General features: G+C 40.2%; 1 protein-coding gene and 1 long non-coding RNA gene across 4 annotated transcripts in view; one reads left to right on the top strand and one right to left on the bottom strand.

Annotated features, from left to right (window-relative positions):
- LOC127476606 (uncharacterized) overlaps positions 1-17,854 on the top strand; it is a 623,146-nt gene that overhangs the window by 603,734 nt on the left and 1,558 nt on the right. The window contains exon 1 of one of the 2 annotated variants that reach the window (XM_051799714.1): positions 17,521-17,625. The exons of the other annotated variant lie outside the window; for it this stretch is intronic. Within the exon in view, the coding sequence (XP_051655674.1) occupies positions 17,574-17,625 (52 nt within the window). The 5' untranslated portion in view covers positions 17,521-17,573. Of the gene's footprint in view, positions 1-17,520; positions 17,626-17,854 lie in introns of those variants that run through there. 2 annotated transcript variants of the gene reach the window in all.
- LOC127476641 (uncharacterized) lies at positions 1,239-17,836 on the bottom strand. 2 transcript variants are annotated; one of them, XR_007906694.1, is made up of 3 exons: positions 17,808-17,836; positions 16,536-16,645; positions 1,239-1,336 (listed from the first exon to the last, which is right to left on the bottom strand). It is a non-coding gene; the product is annotated as an uncharacterized LOC127476641 (long non-coding RNA). The 2 variants fall into 2 exon arrangements; XR_007906695.1 differs by lacking the exon at positions 1,239-1,336 and adding an exon at positions 14,900-14,951.

Genomic DNA, 17,854 nt, shown 5'->3' with positions numbered 1-17,854 from the left:
TTTTCACCACTGACATCTCAGAATAGACTCCTAGAGAGCAGCTGGCTCTGAGCAATCACCATTCCCAAAGAAATCACACCTGCTTCTCCTCACATTTTCTTACCTCAGTTTGCTTTTCAACCAAACAAAAAAACCTCAATTAAAATAGTTTCTCCAAATTCTGATTCATTTGCTATGACAAATCTTTTGCATATACCACAGGTCCCTTTTTTGTTTTCCTCAGCAATAACTACTAAGCCAGAAACATCTTAGGAGAAAAATAATGGGGCTTTGAAGATGATAAAAACTTAACCAAACAGGTATTGCTCCAGTCCAAGTTCCAGTTGAAAATGCCATGGTCTAATCAGGAATGTTGTATACACACTCCCCCCTTTGGTACAGAACTGTCAGACCTCCCACTGGGGAATCCACTTTGCCCAGGAAGCTTCAAGGATGTCTGTCATTATTACAACAGATGTGACCAATAGTCTGGACCTGATTTTGTTTGCTCTGTGACATGTTGCTGAAGTTGTATTTCTTATTTTGGAGGGTGGTACTAAGCAGAAGAAATATTTCCCAGTAGCAATTCTGAAAATCATGGGCATTCCATAGAATGATTTTTTTCTTACATGTTTTTACATGTAAGCAGAATTCAGACCCCAGTCTGACCTGGTTTTGCAAGCACTAGTACCATGTAAATATTCTTTGGAAAAAAACCAACAAGTAAGCAAGAGAAATGTGAATGTAGCGAGGAAAAAAAGAAAATACTCTTTCTACAAGCTTATTCAGAGGCTCTAACATTCTGCTTAAACCAACACCAAAGCAGTCTGTCAGCTGTTTCCCCAGCAGTGAACTCAGAGCTTCAGAAACTGTGACTTAACAGTAACCACCACAAAAAGGGGAGCTCGCAAAGATGTGGAGAAGCTGAAGTCTGGTATTAGCACCTTTGTGTAAGATATCCTAGAGACTTAAATATAGACTTAAAATTGGGAAGTTACTCCTGTAAATTAAATTTTTAGATTTGACAATGTGTTTGTTTTCTCAGTACTGCTTTTTTTTTTTTTTTTGCTATTATAGCTACTTAATTCTCTTTCTCATACAGCAAAACTTAGTTTTTCTGTTGCTAAATTAAAGGTGTTTTCTGCATGGAACTTTAGCAGCAAATTCTAAAGCATATTAACTCCAATTGCCACCACTTTACAGCATATTCATCAATTACACACAGATTCTGTAGTAAGAAAAACATATATTGATTTTCAGTTGAATGGATGTCCTTGCTTGCTTTAAAAAAAACAGTAGGGCTTTTCCCTGCCACTGTCTCCCTTGTAGAGCTCATGCTTTTAAAGCTACATATGGCCTGAGTAAAAGACAAGAAACACTAATTAAATACAAATCAGAGATTTAAAAGTAAATCTGAAAATTATTAAAATTCCCAACTTACAGCATCACTGCTAATATGTCTCTATTGCATATAATTTTCTATACTTGCAGTAAAAACATCCTGAAGTGTAGTGAAAGCATCTCAGTCACAGGAAACACTATTATCAAAAGAACAGGAAATAGGCTAGTTTCACAATTAATTGTGTATTTTAACTTGATTACCTCAACTTCTGACCTTATTTCAGGATCTGAAGTTACTGGATTTCACTGTGAGAAATAGCTCATGGCAAAGGGTAATACTCAAATATGACTTCAAAACCATTTCAGCTGTTTTACCAGAACTGTCCTGAGCAAATGAGGAGTACACAGATGCTCCACGAGAAAGGTAATATTGTTTACTTGGCAAAGCTGCTTTACCTTGTGCCATTTTTTTCATAAACACTAACAGAGATAAACTTGTTCCCAGTAACTTTTCAAGTCAAGTAGATTATCTTGCCATCAGATTTTTGCAAAAAATTGCCCTTCCAAAATTAGACAGAACACACGTAAATTACTGCAGAGTCAGGACATAAATCAATTTACAATGTCCCATAACTTCTTTATTCCCCATATTGCATTTGCTGACTTTGTTATTCCATGCTTCTTTTTAAGCAAGTGGAAATGTACTCCACAATCAGAAATTTTTACTGAAAGTCTTAATATGCTGAAAGAATTGTACTTTGAGTATTCAGATGGGGGGGAAGACAAGTCTGGAGCTTTTTTTCCCAAATAAAATGAAGGTACAAAGAATAAAAAAGAATAAGAAGAAGCAGAAAGGGTAAGATTTGAAAGCAAGTAAACTCATCTCAACTCATCATTTATTACAAAAAATAGTTGGTGGGGAGACCAGAGCAGATTTAACAGGCAGCAAGATGCTTTTCTCCACTGTTCTCACTACTGTCTGATGGTTATTGCAACTGCCAGCTTTGAAATCCCAGAATTTAAAATCATTTTATTACACAATAATCGTAACTCTCTTTTATACCATCATTTCCCATTGGTTGGGTAGTTGAAGGCAAGGATTATCTAAAAATGAATGATTAAAGATCAGCCTGCACCAAGTTTTAATCATTTAGTACTGGAATGGAATTTTCTGCAGCTTTTAAATTACACCCAGCTCGCTTTATTTGATCAAAGAAAAAATATCAGTCCTTATAATTGGCATAATGTGATCTATAAACTGTGCTATCACTTACAAGATGCTACAGAAACACCATGCTCAGTTAACAGCTCACAGAGAAGGTGCCAAACCCAGTGCTAAACCACCTCAATAAACACACACTTCTTTATTCTGAGGAGCACAGGCACATCACTGCACCCATGTGGGATGACAGGCTCTGCATACACAGCTGCTGAGGGTGGATTATTTAAGTGACACTTAAAGGGCTGCTAGAAGAACTCCAAGAAGCTCCCTGTTTCTGTGTGTCAGCTTCGCCATTCCCAAACATTGCTTCTGAAATCTGGCATTGGGAAACACCAAAGAGTAAAGTGGGTTTTTTATGAAGGAAGAACGTATAAAATAAGACCTGTTTCACTTTAAAAAAAACCCCAACAGTGAGAAAGCTGCCATTATCCAATTGTAAGGAATGTCCACACTTAAGAAAATGGAAATATTGAAATAAATTTAGAGAAATAGTCCTTTTTTTCCCCAGTTTTTTAAGAGCAAAATATTGTGCAGCTCACTTGGCACACATTTTGGATTGCCAAGATTGTACCATTTTGAAAAGCCACAACAAAGTCCTTTTTTGCCTAGTGTTTTGCTGGCAAGACAGTGAAAATTTTTATAAGAAAGTGAATGCAAAGTTAAAAATGCAGTAGAAACCTGCAAAAAAAAAAAAAAAGAGAAAAGAGCCATAAGTAAAATATATTAAGGAGATGAGACACAAAGGCCCATCAGGTAAATTAATACCCATAAAAAAGGTAACACTTTTATTTCGCCTAGGTCTTCTTTACCGAGTAAGCAATGAAAAAATAAACAAAATAAAGAGATTTTGGAACCAGCTCTGGTAGTTAGTCAGCTTCCAGTCACTACTTGTCTCTTCCCTGACTGCTTTTTTCTCATCTGAATTTGAATGCACGACAAAGAGATGGTAATTGGAATAGTGAAGTTACCTGAAAACTACTTAGGAAATCAGAAAGCATAAACATCACCCCTGAGTGTAATAACTAGAGAACAGAATGCGAATTCTGAAGTGAGAATATGCTACATAGTTCACCTTTCAGAGGACTGTTTACTTAATAGAAAATAGTTCATACATGTCAGCAGCTCGAGAGACCAAAATTGTAATCCAAAAGAGATTTTTTCCATTTTATCTGAAGTTCAGGTAAAGAGTACAATCATTATACAGGCTAATATTAAGTCAGAAATTCATCTAGTAACATCGAGGTAAGTAAAGAGGAACTCACACCTGTGACTTGTGAATCATGTGACAGTATTTTACTTAGCTCATTAAGTTTTCTTACAGATTTGTACAAAACCAGTGGGTGCTTGTTTCTGAAACATCACACAACAAAAGCCACGTTTCCTACTTTGAGACAGACAGTTGCTCTCCTTTGAAGTATAGGTAGCAATCAGTTTGCACACATTACAAATTTTAGAGAACAGGTCTCTAATAAACTTATGGAAATGAGGTAAATTCAACAATATTCAAGCTAAAAAATCCACATCTACAGTTATCTCTAATTGCATTTGAGAAACTACAAGTACTATGGAGAATAAGAGGGAACAACTGCTCACAGTCTCTTCCAATGCAAGAAGGAGTTGTAGCTGCCCAATAAAACTAGAGTTTAGGAGAAACCAAAGGAAATACGTGTCCATGTCACACCAGGTGGACCTCCTTACCTCAGGACCAGAGGAGATATGAATGAGAAGAGTCATGCAACAAAAATCCACACAGGACTTGTAGGTATCAAACTGCTGCCTCTGGCTCAGGGTCCCTGGACCACAAATTAGTAGAGGCTGGGACTTGAGAAAACATGAATGTTTAGAATTTCAAATGTTCCTATCAAAATCTAATCCTCCACCAGGATGCACGTGCAGATAGGGTCAGCATCCACATGAAACACACTCTGATTCTTTTGAGAATCACAAATCATCAGTACAGAGAAAGATGACAGGGAAAATGGTCAGGAAAATGACAGAAATAAATTCAGCAAGAGAATGCCCATCAGGCTTTAATTAAATGTTATTAGACTATATCAAAGACACAGCCATGTTCCACAGGAAGACTACAGGGAATGTCCATCACAACAGAAATGCTAGCTGAGACTATCTAAATCTAGGAAACACTAAAAATCACTGGCCAGAAGAGAGTAGGATGAGCAAATCTGGAGGGATCAGCAGTTATTGAGATGCTAAAGTGTGTTAAATAAGCAAGAGAACATGTTTGTGATGGCACTGTTTACAAATAATGGGCATTTACACCTCAGTAATTCTGCTCTTCTGTCTTAGAGTGAAAATTGATTATGTGTCATCAGAATGACAGATTACAGCAGCTGTTGGTAAATTTACAGCAATATCAGATTACTGAGATCTCAAAATATTTTTCATCTAAATAAGGAGGCTTTAAAAGGTCCCATTGAGTCTACACTGTGTCCCAAGGAGTCTTTTCCATCTCACTGCATGCTCTGTGCAGCATTTAAGGCTGAACTGTTTAATACGAAAAGCTTATGTACATTTAATATCTACGTTCATGTATGTTTAATACAAAAAGCTTATGGGAGTTCAAAAGTCACATGGAACTTCTTGAACTTTTTGCATGGCCATGCACTTGCCCACGAATTACACAGGTGGCTGTGCCAGCCTGACAACTGCCTTGCACTGCTGCCAGGGCACAACACAGCATCAAGCCATCCCACAAAATTAATCTTTAAACTGAAAAAAAAAAAAAAAATTAAAAAGTGTTTTATTTACATCACTTTTTTTCTGCAGGTAACATAGGAAGTGACTAAAAAATATGTATTTTAAAAATGAATTATTTCATGGAGTTTAGAGGACGGTCACTGGACCTTGGGGTTGGAATAAAAGGAGAAAATCATTTGCCTTGTTTTCTGCTCCAGCTCCACTGAAGACTGTGATGCTACCCCTGTCCATACAGCTAATGCTATCTGGAAATTATGGAAATTGAGCCTATAGTCCATGTCTCACATGTACTGCTGCTAATGAAGTTATTTTGTGACTTATCATTTGATTCAAAATAGAGAAGGGGGAGAAAGTGCCTTTTCCCCCTCCCTTTTTAGGGGAAGAATGATATTGAAATAAGGTTTTATGTGGTTATTTCTTAGAAATCTAATTTCAGAGCTATAAACTGTTTTTACAGGAGCTGTTCAACATTAAAGATTTCCTATTTTAAAGCCCGTACTCTAAGAGCATATTGCACATAATCCCAGAGAGCAAATGTAATTGTTCCATGCCACTTTCCTACAAGCATTTACTGTGTGCCTTGACAATAGGATTATCAGAAGTCACACAGGATTATGTCCTAAAAGAGTTGATCCTTGCACTGTTAAGGTTAACACAGGGACTGGGTTAAAAAGAGTTGACAAAGAAAGGAATGGAACCTTAGTGGATTAGATTAACCTCAGTAGAATTGTCCTAAGAGAAAGTTATAGCAAATGCCACTGAGAATTGGAAGCCAATTCCCTCTGCTTTTTGCTCCTGAAGATCAGAAGAGACATACAACTAGTTCAGACATTTCCCTCAAAGCAGAAAATTAGGCCCCATTTGCAATTCTGGCCCTCAACATTAGCAAATGAGAGGCCCTCCCCCAAAAACTCGGATAAACCTATTTTTTTCTCAATATTAGGTATCTCTCCCTGAGTCTAGTGGTCCATCCTCTCCACCTGCTTGGCTCACAAAAGAAAAAAAGAAAAAAATCACTTAAAACTGGATTGTTTAGTCCAGGAAAAGACTATTTTTTGCCACATGTAGGTCATTCACTAATGTCGATCTAAATTCACAAGCTGTTTGGTAAAATGGAAAGCTCCTCTTGGAGCCAGCTTGTTGTTTGCCTGAACAAAACTGACCCAGTTCCAGTGAGGAAAACTTCGAAAAACCCATCCTTTTAGGCAGTGCAGTGAGAGGTATGAAGTCAGCATTGCTGCTTTCTGGCCTTCTTATCCTTCTTATGGACAACTACAGGTAGGGAACAAGTGCAGACCTAAAGCAACTCCATAAATTGTGACCCAGACACATGAAGGAAGACAATGAAGAATATTACAAAGGCCAATGAAATTACTGTAGTGATCAAAAGGTGAACAGGAAATCATTATTCACTCACTCTCAAGATACAAGAGCTTTAAGACACTACTGGGAGCAAAAACGCAATTAACTACTTTTTCATACCACACCATTAAAATCATCAAATCTTTGTCACGGCGTGTCAGGGGGGCCAGAAACACAAATGGGTGCATAAGGAATCAGACACTGGAGAGATCCACCCACAGCTATTAATCAGGACAGCTGCAGTACTGGGACCATTAGCACCTGGCACAGCCTCCCCTCCTCACCTGGCCCCTAAACCCTGCTATGGGCCACCCAGAGACACTCATGAGGTGACCTTTGGGGTGTCCTCTCTCAAAGCACTCATCCATAAAATAAAAAAAAAAGGCTGAATAAAAGGTTCAGAAGAACAGCAGTGCTGCTTCAAGCAGTATTTTGTACTTTCTAAAGGTCAGGATCTATTAAACGCATATATTTCTCCTTCTCTGAAATGTGTGCAGAAAGTCCCAATTATTATGTTACTCATGCTATTTTTATCATGCATTTTCTTAATAAAGGACCTAGTCAAGAGATTTAGTCGAGCTGATGTGTCATTTCCATACTGAGTTGAACTTAATGGATACCAAAACCCTCATAGTAGGAGATTTAGGGAAATTACCTACCATTGATCAGGCTTCCTAGTTGCACACATCCTGCCAGAACACTTGTGAAATGAACCTTACAGCTGCCACCTCCAGTTAGATATAACCCTCAGAACCCAGTGATAGAGAAATTACCAACAGCCAGGGACTGAAACCAGGGTAAATAATGCACAATGCACCCCTCAAATCCACATATATTCTGTGGAATATATGGGAAGAAACGGAAATGTTTAAATTCTTGCAGAACTTACATGCCATGGGGCTTTTTTGTTTTGTTTTGTTTAGCATGCAACCTATTAAAAACACATTAATATTAAATAATCAAAAATAAATACTTTAAAAAGGAATACTTTAGTACAGATCATTATTTCAATTTCAGAATAATTCATTAGAGTAATGTTTCTAATTAATTTAACATTCATTTTTAGTTGCCAAAAGATTAAATGGATTCATCTACCTCTGGCTGCATAAGTTCAAATGAACAGCTTTAAATACCCATTCTATTTATGGAAAGCTATTTTGTCAGTTTATTTTAGCAGAAAAACACAGTTATTTTGTTTCTGTAGAAAAAAGAATAAATGAAACCTGTGGAGAAGATGCAAACAGAACTGTGAAATAAGTCTATATTTTAATTAAGGGCAAATCTTATTCTCTCGACCCATGATTAACCGGGAAGTTTCTCAGGAAACTGAAACTGGGAAGAGAGGTGAAGATAGCTACTTACTACATTTTTGCCAAATACTCCTTAATTCCATTCTCAGAAAAACGTTTCCTGTTAAAATGGAGGTAAAAGAATTTAAAACCAGCACTTAGGAGCACTGGGATATGCAGCATGTTACTCTGCTTAAAATTGCTCCCAAAACTGGTGTGCTCAGTGTGGACATTCCTTGATCCCACAGCAGGTCCCTCCAGCCTTTTCAATTCCACAGGTGACTGTTAAATAACCAAGGACTGATCACAGAACTGGTGATCAATCCATGGGATTAAAAAAATAGAAATACCTATGCCTATATTTCCCCTCCTCTCCTGTGACTATGTTCAAAGCTGCATTATAGTGTCTCCTGTATACTGCTCTGAAAAACATACATATCATGGATGGACTGAGACTTTCATATTAATTTGAGTTATTGACACATGGAATCATGTCTATACAAGCCAGTCTGGCTCCTCAGTCACCACGTGCTTGGTTCTTTGGCACAATGCTCGCAGCAGTTATGGGGCAAAGGCCTTCCCAGCCAGTGGCTTGTGCTTGGAATTCAACCCTTTAGAGCAGGACAGAGGTTTGAATCCATCCTGGGTGTCTGTCAATCATCACACTGGCAAGTCTTGGTCCACCTCTGCCCCTGCTGAGCCCCAAGGATCCTCAGTGTTTGTGAACCCAGCAGAACACAGCCTTCATGAACCAGCTGGATTCACGAGGTCTGTTTGACAGAGCCCCCAAATGCCATGCCCCATGTTCCCAAAAATCAGCCTTCAGCAGAACCACAGTGAGCTGTTTTACTAAGTTAACTTACAGAAATCTGACTCAGCAAATTGAAGCAATTGCTTAGAAAATAAACAAATAAATTGGTTGTTTAAAGTATTTTAAAATTATAAAAAACCTCATTTTCTACTTCCAGGGATTCATTTCAGGGTTTGACTCAGCTCAGTGAACAAACGTAGGGCCTAAGTCATGAATTGCTATTTGTAAAAATTAGAAAAACATATACTTTTATTAGGCATTAAATTAACTACATAGAAAGAATGAGAAAACATTAGGTTGTCACGGATTTTTTTTTTCCTAATAGACAGCAATGCATTTAAATGAGCACTATATTCTTAGACTTTAATTCAAGCAAACCTAATTGTGCATGGATCACTTTGAATGTGATAAAATATAAAGCACACATCAATGGATTTAATATTTACTGCACTACTTAACTGCACTTTAAACTGAAGGGAAAAAAAATTATTTGATGGGTTGCTTTACTTCTTAAATAACAATATCCTAGTCAAAGATCATGGGAGATTTTGCCAACAGTAAACTTCACCGGTTTATAGGTTTTTTTAAAGATTATTTTAGTTCCTTGTTAATAAAAGAAACAATGGGGCTACAGACAATTTAAATTGACCACAGCAAATAAATGTCAGTTCTATGTCTACTTGCAGTTAGATTAAATGTTAATGACTTACAGAGAAAGAATACAAGATGTGCCCACTACTATTTAAAGCATCGACATGAAACGCCATACCAAAATGAAATAATTAAATAAATTTGAAAGGCGGCAATTTAACAGGTTGCTAATTCTGTCATTTGTATCACCTTGTATTTGTGAAAAGCAAAGCAAATGGAGAGGGCAGCAGCAGTCTATGGCACCTCAGCAAAGTCCAACACAAAAAGTTAGATGCTATTTATATCCACCTAAGATTTGAAAATACTTTTTTAACCTGGAACTGGAAATATCCAGATTTTGTGCTAGCTCCACTTAATAAAAGTGTGAAAATCACATTGTTCTATGACAGTATGTTTTAATCTTCCTTTATTCTCTTTGTTTTGACTCTGATTAAAGCACAGCTCCAAACAAGCAGAAGAACTGGGGGGAAGGAGGTCACAGTCCTTCCTTACACAATGCTATTTTATCTTTTTTAGCATTTTCTTTAACAAAAGATCCTGCCTATAACTTCCTGAAATAACCCTGTCTCTTGAAAATTGCTCTAATTAGGTTTTCCAAGGCAGAAAAGGACTAAAAAGTACACTACCATTTTTTTTTTTTAGGGTACAGCTTTATTTGATTAAACAATAAAACTGCCTTGTGAAGCTTTCCAGCCCCTGCATTTCAAAATCCAGTGGAGCAATTCAGAACTCCCTTCACTGAACCTGATTCTCAGAACTGGCTCCTCCACCTCCCACCCCTCCCCTGGCCAAGCACTGGGCAGAGCAGAGGAATTCCTGGTGCTGCAACCCACTGACAATCTTTAATTCTCTTGGCAAGGTGTCAGTGTTTACACAGAATGAGACATCATTCTGGCACCACTCCAAAGAAAAGGGATTTCCAGGTACCCTGCTATTCTTCACAGCCTCTTTCAGACGAGCCACAGCCATCACTCCTGACAGCATGCAAACCATGTAGATCCAGCACATCAGCTGAACTAGCTGGCAAAGCTGCAGCAAACTTTTGTCCCATTGGAATATTTTCCACCAAGACACAATATTACTATTACTGGTAATCACATTATCCCAGGCTATATTGATATTCTGCAGGGACTGATGCAGAGCCAAACCAGAACAAAGGTTCCTTCTAACCCCGCCACTGGGAGGCCCATACTGGATACTCAGTGATATATGAAGCACAGGTCATACTTTCTTCAGATGTAACCCAGCACCTGCCAAACTGTGCTTTGTGCAGGACTGGATTATTTTGCCCCCAGGACTGAGGTTTCTTGAATAAAAATTACTGGATTCTTAGAAAACTCTATTATGATATTTCACACTAGACAAATGCTACTCAATTTACCAAGTGAAGAAATTTTTGGCCACCTTCTTGACTACTGAGTAAGCTTATTAACCTGAAACTACCTGCAGTATCTTCTACCATAGTAACCCCTCTAGTTAGTTCTCCAGCTTTTGTTGCACTCACTCTCTTGCTCAGTAACAGCAATTCTTCCACGGACTAACTGGAATCATCCACCAATTTCTCTGTTACTGCTCTTGTCCCACAGTTTCCTCAGCTACTAGAATTGCTAGATTTCCATCATAACATGACTGGTGTGATTTGGAGACATATATAAGTGCTGGACAAAGCCTAACAGACAGCGGTAACATTTCAGCTCAGATAAAAGCTTGTGTACAGATAGTGAACAAAAATTAAGGTTTGCTTCACTTTTCTAAGGATATTTGCCAAATTTCTTGACCCAAAAATAGTTGTCCTCAATGTCCCTCAACACTTCTTCTCTGGTAGCGAGGAAGAAGTGCTGGCTAAACAACATAAGTGTTTTTTCTATGTTGGTTTTTTTTTTTTTCCCTTTATATGAAAGCAAAAAGCTCCTTTCTTTTCCCTGCCACTCACATGAGGGAGTAAATCCATTTGGGTGGTTCTCCCACTTAGTTCATGAAACAGCCAAATTTAACACACCCAACTGGTAGTCTTAGTTTTCACCTAAGAAGCCTTTCCTGAAGGAACTCAGATTTTCAGCCACTGCTTTCTGTTCCGCTGAAAATGTCCCTTCCTTCCCTGAAGTTGAACTCATGAGCTGCAAGTTCCATGTATTTCTCTTCTATCCACACTCCCTTCCTTCTGTGCAGATACTGCCAGTGCTGCAGAAGCCTTGTAGATGGCAGCAGCAGCCAACACAAAATAACGAATAACAACCATAATAACAAAAAATATCCCCAAACATCCAATTGATAGCCTCTTCCTTTGAGCCTTCACCTGATGCTAACCTAATTCTCTTTGCCTGTATTTTTGAATGCTCTAACAACAAGCTGTGTCAGGTATTTCACACAGCCCTTTGCACTCTGCACAGCTTTATTAAGATGCTGGGATATTTATTGCATCTGTTCAGTGAAGAGCCTTGGGTGTCATTTTCTGTGAACTCCTGCCTTCTCTTACATCAACAAGCCTGAGGAAGACAGGCAGCATTCCAGACTCCTCGTGAAAAGGAGAAATTCTGCACTCCTTGTGAAAATCTACCTTTCATTAACTTCTGTCTGAGCTGGTTATTTTCTAAATACTTTGGTAAGGTAAAATCCTTTTTCTTCCAGTGACCAAAAGTCTTTGCATAGGTCTCAATCCTGTTACAGGCTCCTTACAGGCCTTTAGTTAGCCCACTCAGTGTTTGCAACAAGTCTTATTCCAACAGATAGAACCCCTGATTTTGAATTTGCAAACCTAATACTGTCTAATAAACTGTACTACTTGTTATTACAAAGAATCTAGGGAGGATTCAAAAGCCCCACTGGAAGAGATATTACACAAGACACACAGTCTGTTGCCCACTGCATTCACAAAATTACACCACCAGCTCAGGCCCAGTAACAATTTTGGGTTCTCAAATCTCAGTGATGACAGAGATGAAGCACCCCTTTTGCTTTGCAGCTTCTGAATGTAAGTAGATGATTTCTTTCCCCCACTGAAATGCACAATCAGCACTCCATCCACTTGAGTACAAATTTAAGAGGGAGACATTGAACAATATTCAGGCAAATCTGGTCACAATCTGAGTAACACAATGAGTAATGCACCTGGCTAGGAAGCAAAAAAGTTCACCTGCCCAAAGCTGCAAGTGTGATTAAGGCACATTATACTGTTGGTTCTTCAGAACCTGTGGTGTTGGTAGCAGGGGTTACTGCTCCTGAAGGATAAGCAAAACCTGGGTAACACTAATGCTACAGAGCTGAGACTTCCACATCACACTCCAGAACAAAGCATATTCAGTTTAAGCACAGCAATACACAAACACATGGGTCAGCTTCACTCCACAAACCCCACAACTGCTCCCAGAGTCAAGCAAAAGCCAAGTGCACCATGGCATGAGTGACAAATCAGTGGCTTGGCAATCAACTGTCTTTTTCACCACAACATCAAGACACCAGAGCAGGCAGAATGTGATTTCTCTTGGGTTAGGAGACACTTTGCAACCTCCTCTCTATCTTTGAATGTTCATTTCATGAAGCCAGTTTGATATAAAACAGTGCACAAGGACAGTATTGCCCATGCATCCTGCATACCCAGAGCATTGCTGGAGCTGTGGATTCATGGAGAAATTATTCTCCTCTTCCAAGTCTTCACACACTTTTTTATTTCTCTTGTTTCTGGAGAATGTCCTTCTTCAGGCAGCAGCAGGACAGGTACCTCAGGCAGCTCTTCCCAAACCAGGATTTCCTTCAGCTGGCACATCAAATCAAAGCTCTTGCAGGAGCAATTGCCCTGCAGCATCTCCCCGGAGAGGCTGGGGGTGTCCAACCTATCTCTTGGAAGGCCCAGGGCAGGGAGCACGATGGAAGGGGCAGAGGGGACTCTCTGGCTGGGCTTGGCCCCTCCTGGAGAGACTCAGGCCTGGCTGGGCAGCCCCAGGCAGACGCTGCAGGAAGAAGAGCTCAGACTGCCTGGGTCTGGTGCCCCTGGGGCTCAGCCTGTGCCCCATTGCTGGGCAGGGGCTGAGCCCCACCTCTGCCTCGGGGCCTTGGCCAAAGGGCTGCCAAGGAAGAGGCCCAGGAGCCCTGGGACCTGCCCGGGTTTTCTTCTCCACGTGGGGTGTCAGTCCTCGTCCTACAAGTCCTTGGCTCGTGGCCTTGGTGGCTCCTGGCATCATCCCACCTGCCTGACCTCCCTCCCTCACCTCTCGAGCAGCCAAGCCAGACTGGGCTGGGCAGCACAAACAGGCCACCCCCAGGGGACACTGCCTGTGCCAGGACAGGGGAGGCACATCCCCAAAGGAAAATGGGAAATGAAAGCCATTTGTTCAGCCCCCAGTGAAGGTGCCTGGAGCGAAGTAGGATGAATCCCACACATGGCGAGTTTGGGAAATTATTACTGTGCCTTGGATCTACACCAGACCCTATTATTTGGGCATTTCTCCACTAACCAATACAGATTTAAGTTTAAACACCTACGCACATTTTAATAAGGTTTATCCCAAGTCTAATTTTCTCTCCCTCTACATTTAACACTCACTGACATTAATGAGAGCTGCATGTGTGGGTACAAACTGACTCCAGGCAATTTACAGCTTGATTTTTTTAAATGTAATTAGAAAAGCACATTGAAATGCTTAATCTATGTGTTTTGGGAGAAATGCTTAATGGTGCCTAATTAATGCATAAAATTTACATTTAGAAAACTAGTATCCAGGCTCTGCAATAATCAAAATATTTGCAGAAATCAGAATAGAATGAAAAATCAGATTATAAATGCTTTACTGGCAAGCCTTCATGAATATCTTGGTTTGTTTGGGTTTGTTTTTTGAGGGGTTTTTTTGGCATGCTTGCTGTTTGAACCAGAGTTTTGGATACACTTCAGTTTATTAACCAAATAAAAAACTATCTGCAGTTGAGTGAACCACAACTGTATTTGTCTTTTCATGAGGAGCAGGCAAACCTGGAGGCTGTAATTTTAAGTTACTCACTTTTTTCTTTGTAAGAAACCATCTGTGAATGGTGCACAGTATTATCACTGTCAATTTATTTCCCTTATCCCTTTTCTTTTTGCAAGTGCATTTACTTAGGGCCTTACTCTGCTAACTGTTACAAGTCTACAAAACTTTAAATTTACAAAACACACTGAAGGCCACTCACATAAGACAAGCTGTGTCCTATGCTATTTAGAATTGTTTGTCTCAATGTTACAGAGATGATCTGGCACATACCATGGAATCAAAGCTGTTACAAAGAATGAAGAATTAAACTCTGGGACTAGAAGGATCAGAGAAGGAAAACAAAGTGGAAGGAAAAAGTTTCTGCAGAGGTGAAAAGAAGAAAGAATAAAATATCTAGTTTGCCAGACTTGATGAGGTGCTGTTAAATACCCCTTCCTGCTGCACGTCTGTTTGACTATTTCATTCCTTTAGAAAGACTTTATTTTAGTCAATCCCTTTTGGGACTTCATAGCCAAGTCTTTTCCTGGAGTTGGCCCAGAAGGTCAGCTCTTTAAACAGATGTTTTGCAATCTTTAGAGGTTCCTAACCAATTCCAACATGAAAGAGAAGGCAGAGATCTAGGTAGGAAAGTAAAATCATACTATACTCCCATTTCTACATCCCAACAGTTATAAACTCAATCTAAATATTGTAGGGTCTGACGTTCAAAATTTTCATAATTTCCTTATCAACTTGCTTTACAATACCAGTTTTCCTTTAAAACTTGCAGCTCTTCAGTTTTGTCATTGGAGCTGCAACCTTCAACACTAGTAACACACATCCTAAAGTCCCATATTTCAAATACACACAACCTCACCATCACCAAAAATGACCATCACTCACCATCATCAGAGATGATCTTTGCAAAATGCTTCAGGCAGCCTTTTTTTTTTATTCTCAGGGAAAGTATATGGCATTTGGATGGAATTTGGCTCACTACCTGACGTCAGAGTAAGTTCTGTGATTCACAGTTAAGCTTTTGACTGTGAGTTACTACTTTTGACATGCAACTCATTGAAACAATAGATGAGGATTCCTATATTTTCATGACAGTCTTTTAAACATACAATATTTTCAGTTATGAAATCCAGTGAATTTACTATCAGACATCAGAAAATCAGAGTAATTTCTGATGATATCCAAACTACCAGATTTGATTTTCAAACACGTTTGACTACCTTACCTTTGCAAATCAAAGGATGTGTTTCCAAGAATAACTTCTAAACCATCCAAACAGTGCTTTGGTACAGTGGCAGCACTGTATATCTTTTTAGAATCATCACAGAAATATTAGGCTTGGAAAAGACCTTTAAGGTCATTGAATCCAACCATCAACCCAGCCACCACCATGTTCACCAGTAAACCATGTCCTCACATGACACATCCACACGTTTTGTGAACATTTCCAGGGATGGCAACTCTGCCACTGCCCTGGGCAGCCTGTGCCAATGCTTGACAACACGTGTCATGAGAAAAATTTCCCTAATATCCAACCTGACCCTCCCCTGGCACAGCTGGAGGCTGTTTCCTCTTGTCCTGTCCCTTGTTCCTTGGGAGCAGAGCCCAACCCCTCCCGGCTCCCCTCTCCTGTCAGGGAGTTGCAGAGAGAGGAGGTCCCCCTGAGACTTCTTTTCTCCAGGCTGAGCCCCCCCAGCTCCCTGAGCAGTTCCTCATTGGATTTACACTCCAGTCCCTTTTCACTGAGTTCTGTCTCTAAGAAAAAAAAAAACCAAATAAAACCCAAGAAAATAAAATACAGGAAACCCACAGATCCACAGCTGGATCTGTGGATCCAGTGAGTGGCCTACTCCAAAACGTTCTCTGCATTTATCTTTATACCAGGTAAGTCTTCAATAGCTAAGTTCTGACTTTTAGTAGCTATTAAGCAGACATCTATTAGTTATAAAAGAAGATGTGGACACAGTTTTCAAAGAATTCAGCTCTGTTGCTGTCCAGAGCTTGTACAGGCTGGAGGTGAGATCTGCTGCTCTCAGACCCTGCTGGGTTGCCCCCACGCTGCCCCACCATCTGCTGTGCACACAAATTGTCTCAACAGTTCCTCTCACAGACACCAGTGTCAGGAAGTCCTCAGACACAAGAAACATTGAGCAGACACTGCAGCACCCCAAGTAAGGCCTTGAAAGCAGTTTCCCATGACCCACCTGTGTCACACAAACCCCAGAGCTGACATGAGACCAGTACTCTGACACCAGGCACTTACAGTCACTGCAGGGGCTCTGCCCTGCCAGCTGGCACCACACAGCTGAAACACCTGTAAAGAAGTGCAAGACTAATAATAAAAATAAAAATAAATAAACCCCCCCCACCAAAACACCAAACTCTACCCCACCAAAAAGATAAAACTCCTTTTTCTTTACTGTCATGAAATAAAACAAACCCTCCTGCAAGTTCAGATGTACAAAGGAAATCTGAACTTGGGTTTCTGCACCAAACCAGAGCAGAATTTATCCAATTCATCATCCAGAATAGGAAAAGGCAAAATACATTTCCCAAGGTATTTTACAGCTTATCCTCCATTTTTTTATGGCAGATCAGACTAAAGACCTACTATATTCTAGCTGCAAGGAAAGACACTTTGAGTTATTTGAATTTTGAGGTTCATTTAAAAATTAATTTCATTAAAGGCATAAAGATAAAGCATAAATAAAACAGAATCTACTTTATAACATATCAGTTCATTTTGCTGCAATATTTGCAGAAAGAACATATGGAAATGCCCTTCCACACTGCTTGAAACCTAATTTTGGACAACACCAGAGTGAGACAAAATGAGAGCTGTTGCCAGTTCTGGAGTTGGTTTCAGAGCGATTGACCACCAAAGTCTTTGTTTAATTTCAGCAGACTTGTGTTCAGCAGCTCTGAAAATTGGGCCTGAAATGATAGAGACGATTTTGGACCAGGGTCACATCCCTTTCAGTTCCACCCACCAGTTCCATTTCCCACACAAACGCCAGGAGGGGAAGGAAGGATTGATTTGGAAGCTTCTAATTGACTTCAGCAGAACCCGGCCTGGAGCCACTGTAATGTTCCTGAACAGCAGTTCTGGAGCATGAACAGTGCCCAGTTTGGGTGGGGTGGCCGGGCCATGACGAGCCCCAGGGCTGTGGGACAGGGTGAAGGTGCAGTGCCAGGGCCAGAGGGCAGTTGGGCCAGGCCCAGGGCTCTGCAACCGCCCTTGGATGTGGCATCTGAACCTGGCAACTGCCAAAACGGCTGATGGAGACCCGGCAGGTGAGTGGGAAAGGTGCAGCTCTCCCTGTGCCATGCCCAGAGGGGGTCTGGGTGGCATTGGGCTGTCCCACGGGGAGCAGCTCCCTTTGGGAACAACAAGGTATTCCCAGTTTGCTGTTCCTGAGCTGGTGGCAGCTTTGGTGCTGGGAGTGGGGACAGAGCTGGGAGGGAATGGAGGGCACCTTCATGCCGGTGGTGGGCAGCTCTTCATCACAATGCTGGCTGGAGC

Source organism: Manacus candei, unplaced genomic scaffold (genome assembly GCF_025592945.1).
Source record: "Manacus candei isolate 608988 ecotype Guabito, Panama unplaced genomic scaffold, ASM2559294v1 h1tg000050l, whole genome shotgun sequence".
NCBI lineage: Eukaryota > Metazoa > Chordata > Aves > Passeriformes > Pipridae > Manacus > Manacus candei.
The sequence above is the reverse complement of the archived record's forward strand: the minus strand, read 5'-3'. Positions and strand labels throughout refer to the sequence as shown.